The 7,821-nt window shown below is 38.7% G+C and overlaps 1 protein-coding gene and 1 long non-coding RNA gene across 2 annotated transcripts in view; one reads left to right on the top strand and one right to left on the bottom strand.

Moving 5' to 3' along the window:
- Nucleotides 1-2,444: 2,444 nt before the first annotated feature.
- On the bottom strand, nucleotides 2,445-3,031 carry LOC306825682. The gene is made up of 2 exons (XR_013779305.1): nucleotides 2,735-3,031; nucleotides 2,445-2,630 (listed from the first exon to the last, which is right to left on the bottom strand). It is a non-coding gene; the product is annotated as an uncharacterized lncRNA (long non-coding RNA).
- A 3,661-nt stretch (nucleotides 3,032-6,692) lies between these two features.
- Nucleotides 6,693-7,821, top strand: part of slc12a3 (solute carrier family 12 member 3) — a 205,125-nt gene continuing 203,996 nt past the window's right edge. Inside the window, exon 1 of the mRNA XM_079345595.1 lies at nucleotides 6,693-7,165. Coding sequence (XP_079201721.1) covers nucleotides 6,884-7,165 — 282 coding nt within the window. The 5' untranslated portion in view covers nucleotides 6,693-6,883. The remainder of the gene's footprint in view (nucleotides 7,166-7,821) is intronic.

Below are 7,821 nucleotides of genomic sequence, written 5' to 3'. Positions count from 1 at the left end.
GAGAAAATGATTTTTCTGAGAAATTTTATTTCACAGCTATAGTGTACCTTGGAGTAAATATTTCAAAAGATTTTTTAGAGATAACTGTGAAAGAAGCGTCACTTAAGTTAACATTCATGGTCCTTCTTTTTTTTACTGTCTTGTCTCTCTCAGGCGAGGTTCTCCCGATTTTCAAATCAAGACCACAAATTTAAAGTTGTGAACATTTTCTTGCCCCCCTGTAACAATTCTTTTGAGACAAAGGATTTATATTGATGGGGTAGGCAGAAAAGTAGTTGAGCAGGGCTGAGGAAGTAAAAACTGAAGAGCTAAACTGAAAAGTTTGAATGAACACTGAAATTCTGTTTTCTCACAGGCAAACGTCCCGAATCATTGCAGGGTGCAGTGGTGAACCAACAAGCAGGATATGGCTATGGGAATCGACTCCCTCTTCATTACATCCAGGCTCTGAAGCAGATCAACAGAAGACTCCATTTCAATGACCAGGTTCAGGGCAGAACCTTGAGGAAACCTAAGGAAAATTCTTTGGCTCGTCCCATTGCTCAGACCTCAAATATACTAAGTCCCTCACGCCAAACCCAGAGCTTGTATCGTCCATGGTCTCAAGTTCTCGCCAAAAGGACAAAGGAAATGTCACCATCCCTGTCTGCACGACATGGCAATGAGCCTGCTTCCAAGCCCAGAAGCTTTGAATTCAACCATAAAATTCCTTTTGTCAAATTCCCAGGTCTTAAGGGAAACCCTTCAACTACTGAAGTGTCAGATTTGGGCAGTAAAGTAAAAGGTGGTCCCAGGGACTATTTTCAATCACACAGGCCAACCAGTGTTCAGATCCAAAGCAGTGTCAACAGCCCTTCTGGTTTAGATGTTTTTTCAAATAAAAGCCCCACCAAAAACCAAAATAAAGGAACAGACACTCCAGAAGTTGTCAAGCCAACCTTTCATTTGGTCATGTCTGTGCCTATTCCCCCTTCTACTCCATATCCAGCACCATCCAAAAGCAATGTTGATGTTCCTGTAAACTTAAGGATACCAGCTGGTAATGCTTTTGTTCATGCCATTACTGGGAAGCCTGCAAATCAACAGTCAAAATTAAACCAAGTTGAGTCGGAACGGGTTCTCTTACCTGCTGATTCTCTCCAGCAGCAAATAGAACACAAACCTGCTAAACCAGTTCACACAAAATCTGCTGATATCAACAACTATGGCCATCATCAAACCTTGCAGTCAGTCGGTTTTCAACTTAACTTACCTCCTGAACCGTACCATTATGGCCAGTTTGAGCAATCGATTAGTTATGGACAGAAAATTGGGACTGAACATCTGGGTCCACTTAGCCCTTCATCTCAAACTACTGACCAATCCCACTTTATTATAACCAACAGTCTACTAACAGTGATTCTTATGGAAGAGACAATTTGGAGCAAAGCGGGCAAACAGATTTCTCTTCAGTACAGCAGAGATCAAAGTGGACAAAATGTGTTGCCTAATTATCCCACTACTTCAAATTTCCAGAGTCTGTCAAATTATCATACCTAAGTGGAAATCCCAGGTCAGTATCATGGCACAGAATAACTGAATGGAAAACCCAAATACACAAAACTCCTTATTCATATGGATGATACAGAACAAGATGGACAGCGTCACTCCTTTGCAGCTTCAAAAGTTAAGAAATATTCTCCTGATGGCACTTCAACATCCTACATGCCTTTTTATAGCCAGACTGGCATGGACAGAGAAGGTCAACATGCATACCAGCCTCAAGAACAAATGGAAACTGAGCAAATGCAGAATCCTAACTATGCTCAAAATGTTGGGGCAAATGCTGGCCCTGTTCGAACAAACTTTTTTTTACCTATAATGGTCAAAACCAACCTTCCACAGCATGCGAGATGTTTATCCCAATAATGGACAATATTCTATTGACCAATATCAACTTCAGCATCCATCCCAAAAGAGCACAGAGAAAAAATATTGATTTACTGATGGTTTAATACAGCTGCTTGATGCATATTGCCACAATCGTAACACAAACCCTTCAACATCTTCTGTTCATGGTCAGTACTAATTCCAGCTCCTTGAAATCAAATTATCCTTTACAGAACATGACCACACAAAGCAGGCCATTCTTGGCTGTGTTGGTAAAACTCCAAATCCTAAAGCTGCTCCTTTCCCAGTGTGAGCAAGTCTGTCTTAGTAGCCAACCATTAATGTTTCTACCCTTTACGTTTACCAGTGACTCTATTGAGAAGAACAGTGCATAGGCAACGCAAGAACACAAATATAAACCCATATATTGTCAGCTAAATCCTTCTTGTTAACAAGACTTCAATTCCTGTCAATCTCATTATCAAATCCCTGTGACTAAAATATGTTGTCCAGCTTACCAGTGACATGTCTAGTCACATTAACCATGTTTTTTTTTATTTATTTATTTTTTATAGTTTTGTGGTTTAAGTGCAAAGGGTTATACACCAGCTTGTTTTCTCAATTTATCAAAACAAGCTCTTGGCCCAAGATGGGCATTACAGATGGTGACTCCATTCTCATGAGGCTCCACTGTGGTCGATTTGGGTTGGAGATGTACGCACTCAGAGCAGACCAACAGGCAAGGGGGCAAGGTGGGTTTCCTCTGATCTATTTTAATATGTACTCTGAACACATCCACATCTGTTGTTTACTCAAAATATCATTATGGTGCTTTTCTAATGTTTTCTTCCTTACAGTGTTGAACTGAAGCAGTAAATGGAAATGGTTCATTAAGTGCCCAAGCCCCATCCTGTTTGACTCTTTAATGAATGGCTCCTGGACTTCTGTCAGGAAATGTAAATAAATGGTTGAATGTTTTAGTAGATTCATATTCTCTCTCGTTCCATTTCTGAATGGTCTCTGTATTTTACCTACTGAAACTTAACATAGGTTTAAAGACGGGAAACATAACAAATTGCTACACAGCATGGTTTAGCCAAAGACCATACATATCAATGTATAAGGCAAATCCAAACAAGCTCTTTTTTTAGCTGGTGTTTGGTTTACAGAAATTAAAGAGGACATATTATGAAAATCTACATATACAGTGTATTTGAACATATTTTTGGCTAACCTGAGTGTCTACCGAGCCAGAATTTTAAATAAACTCATCCACTCCTTTTGTATGGTCTGTATAAGTGTTACAACACGGAGAAGTGCTCTGTTTCAAGCTTTTCCCTACTTGTTGGATTTGGAAGAAAAAACCCTCCCACTGCTTCTCCATTCATGGGCTCCACTTCCAGCCTAGTGCAAAACTTTTGATCAGGCCTGTAATTTTTATTCTCATTATAGAGGCGCAATGTCTACTGGGCAGCCTCAGGGAGGACTCGTGGCATTTAAAGAGATGCACATCAGTCAGAGCATTCTAAGAGAGCTGGTGCTGGACACTGTATTTTGACCAAAACACAGCAGTATTTCAAAGATGTCCTGGTTCTTATGTAACTCCCAGAAAGAGTAGGAAAATATATAGTGTATAATATTGCAGTCTATAATGGTGTTACTGTAAAAATCTAAATCCTGGCCTTACATGCAAAGTCTCAAAAAGGAAAAGGTTTGTCTTGAAATAAATACACTTTTAAAACATCTTTCGGATTGTGGTTATGCTACAGTGTACAGCCTAAAATGGCATCATCTCACAAATATAATGCTTGTTCAAATCCTTGATCAATAAAGCTCCTTGTGTAAATGTCTCATGAGCGAAGAGTTGTCACTTCAAAAGGCTTCAACACTATTTGCCATTTGAATTTTTGCTTAAAGGTACTGTCAAGGTCATTATGGTGTACAACTCGACACATAACCACACAATTAATTTGCTTTGTTTTTTTACATGTTTTTTTTTTATACAAGAAACAACTTGTTTCATGCCACGGCCACCCCCAGAATCTCATTGGCCACTCCAGTGGCCACCCCAAGAGCAGACCCCACTCTGATTGGTAGTTGGTCAAGTCCATCAACCCATACAGCCATACAGGGACAAACGCTGAACTACTGATTCAGAGTCAGTTTGTCATTTCCAGCTACTGCACTAAAACTAAACTGAGTCCTTAAGAACTGATTTGTGGTCAGCAGAGCTGTGGCTGATAAGAGCGCAAAGTTTTTCACCGCCTTGGCAGTGGTTTCGTCCATTGCTGAAGCTCCGCCCCCCCAAACACCTCAGCGCATGTTAGAGTGTCGGTGGAGAGTGAGTAGGTGACGATCGCCAACTTTCTCCAAATATTCACCGACGAAAGTCAATACTGCTCCTGAACCGTTTGGACTACAAGCACAAAGAAGGTATCTTTAGAAAGCTGAGACTCTGCAGATTCAGAATATATATAATTTCATTATCCTCATAAAGAAGAAAACACGCAAAGTACTGTTGAAATAAGATCGTCCATAGCCGTTTGGAGATAGAGACGCTCCTCTCTGCAGATTACAGTTCTCTGTCTCTGTGATGGATTTCTGTCAGTTTCACATCGATGATATTTACCCTCCGTGTCAATCAGAGAAAAAAAATGTAGAAGAAATGAGTCTCAAAATGTTCCAAAAAGCTTCATTTACACGTTACAACAGCTATTTTTTTTCTCCTGGGGGAGAATCCCCCCAGACCCCCCTCCTGTAATTACTTTAGTCTCTTACATATTTCACATCTCTAAGTTTGATGAAACAGATGACCAACTGACAGTTCATTATTCAGTAGAGTTTATAAATAGGAGACGGCATGTCCTCTTACAGCCTTTTATAAAGCACTTTCTTGATAAAACAGTAGTTTTTATGGCAGCTTTGGTGTCCCCTCCCAGGAAGTATTCCACTATAATGAAATGGCTCAGAGACATTGTGTAACGTAGCCTATCTGAACATAATTACTGATTATTAAAAACAGACATGGTAGACTGTGATGGATGAATTGAACAGAATGGCAGTTTGTTGTTAGTGCTGTTCAGATTGTAATATCATCTTTAGGTTTTGTGGTGGTGGTGAGCATGGCACTGTTCATTAATTGTGAAGGTGTGAAAAGTGTGAAGGTGTGAGGAACATGATGTCCATTGTTGTGTTTGTGTCGGTCATTCCAGATGTGTTTGTTCACCACCTTATTTGCCTCTATGAAGGTTTATCCTCTGATGGGCCCACTGCCCAACAGAAATGTAGTTTTGCTTATGTAAATTATGTAATCTGAATTTTTTTTTGCTGAAGATTACAATGTATGTTTTGAAAATGAATTATGATTCAACTACACATTGGTTAAGGCAATGCGACGCATTACACATTTTGATCACCTGACATTCATTATGGTTCACTGTGCCATGGCCACCCCACACTAGCTGTATGGCCCACCATGGCCACCCCACTAAAAATATCCTGGACACACCACTGGGGACTGTGTCATGACTATGATAATTTTTGAGTTTTTAAAATCAATGATGACTCACTGTTGCCATTGTACCAATTATAATTACCACTTGAAAGACATAGCACAGAGGTATTTAACCCCATATCATGTGAATGATTCAGAGTAATGATGCCCAGCAATTTCCAGGAACATTTCTGCTTAATGTCAACCCACACACTGACAGGACAGACAGGTTGGAAAATAAAATAAGAGGAATAAATGAAAATTCAGAAATTAATCCAAACTGATCTGTTAAAGACAATTGTATTTGGGAAGTTGTGTATGGTTGATTTTAGTACAGTTATAGACCAATTCTTGGAAATGGTGACCAGAAAACAGTGACCTTGGTCTCTCCTTAAGACTGCTGTGAAACTATGTTCAGTTTACCTGGGAAATGTTTCAAGGTCAGCTAGACATTGTCGTTAATGGCTTTGTAAACAAATGTCTCAGACCATTGAACAGCTTGAAGAGTACTATGAGCCCACATAACATCTAAGCTTGAATGAAAGGACACCGCATTGATCATACATTTGCATAAGAAGGGGAAACAACACATACAGAACGTTTTTGAGAAACTGTCCGAGAATGAAAAGAGTTTGCTGTTATTTTATAGTGTTTTAAAAGTTTATTTTTTATTAGTTATTCAAATTATTTATCCCCCATGTTAAAGGCTCACACAGCTGCAGAAATAAAAGACTGGTTCAATCATTTAGCAGTGTCTGAAAACTAGACGCATCTTTGTTTGTTACTTTTGGGTTGAAAGAAGATTTTGATCTTTAAATTTGTTTCACTTTGTTTCAACAAGATCATTTGAACACATTATTATGACTTTTCTGTAATCTCATTTTTATTGTAGTGAAATAACACCTGTCTTATACATTTGTTTTAATCATTTATATTATCTGAATTAATAGATGATGTGATGAATTTGATAGAGAGATTATAATATTATGGCTTTCTTACAGTTCATTCTTCGTGTTTGTAGTAATTTATGTGAACAACATTCCTAAAGTTCCTATTATTATTATATTAGTCATAAATAATTGTCTTTTACTCTGAGCACGTTCGTCCAAACTATGCATAAATGTTTTTTAGTCACTCAGAGAACGAAGCATAGGTCTTTTGAAATCAATACCGGGGCTATTACACCTAACTGCTGTTAACTCTGGATTTGTGTGTCCTTGGGCAGCTCACAGCAAAACGATGCTATAGTTGACCCTGTGTTGTTAAATAGGCATGTCATGCTTACATGCTCCTGTAATGAGTCTTGTTTGTCTGCTCACTGAACCTGCCTTTTTTCATAGCCTCCGGCTTTTCCTGCTTGGTTAAGGTCAATATAAAACCTGCCTCCCTCATTCGTCTCAGAATGCAGAAAGGCTCCATCGCTGTCACAGATTGACTCGTGAGGACAAATTATCTATTTTTACAAAACATTAAACAACATTTTGACTGTTTTAGTTTAGTCAGTACATTCTGCTTTCTTGAATGGAGTCATCAGTATCCAGTGACGGTGTTAACCTTGCCACATATAGAACAAGTCTTCCTCCGTCAGTGACAAATAAGAAGGAAACTCCTGGAGGATTTGCTGAGTCTGGTTGTTACCAGTGTTACAGTGATGGAAGCAGTATTGCTTCCCATGGATCTGTTCAAACTGGCTATGACACTTTGGACGCCCCACCACATTATGACTTCTATGCCAACACTGTGGTTTGGGGCCGACGGAGGCGCTTCAGACCATCTCTGTACGAGCTGCATGCAAACTTTGAGGTGAAGAATTTCCTGTTTTATGAGATTATATTATTTTCATCTTTTCATACAACAATACAAATTTAGCTTTAATTGTCTATCCGCCTTTGACTTGGAGTTGATGTAAATCCTGTGTGTTTTATCTTAAAACCTGCTGTTTTCTAGAAGTTTAATGATTTATTTATAGTGTAGATATTTTAAAAGGGGTAGCACAACTGCAGTCCTCTTTCTGCTGCCACAGGATTGTTTGTGTGTCTATTTTTGGAATTTTGATTTCACACAGCCATTTCCACACAACAATTATGTTGATTTGTATGATTGTCCAAAAACTGCTGAAGGCAACATTTACAAATTGCCATGAGGTTCAAATGTAATGACTCTGAATCTTTTCATACCGTCCAAAAAGTCATATTTCTGCTGAAATGTATGCTCACTTTAATTTACATGTCAACTAAACAACTAGAATTGAACTCAACTGACATAAACTTAGACTTCTATTGGTCCAAAAAGGAATGCCTTCATAAAATGAAAACAAAATCCATAAAATTATCATTCATTGCTCTGTATCTGGTTGAATGACTCTTCCTCTCTTGCGTTTTCCACATCTTCCCTTTTTTCCACTATAAAAGAGTTTTGAGGGTTAAACAGGGTGTTATTGGCTTTGCTGTTAACAAACA

Source organism: Symphodus melops (genome assembly GCF_947650265.1).
Source record: "Symphodus melops genome assembly, chromosome: 6".
Classification (NCBI taxonomy): domain Eukaryota; kingdom Metazoa; phylum Chordata; class Actinopteri; order Labriformes; family Labridae; genus Symphodus; species Symphodus melops.
This window is presented reverse-complemented; position numbering and strand designations above follow the sequence as displayed.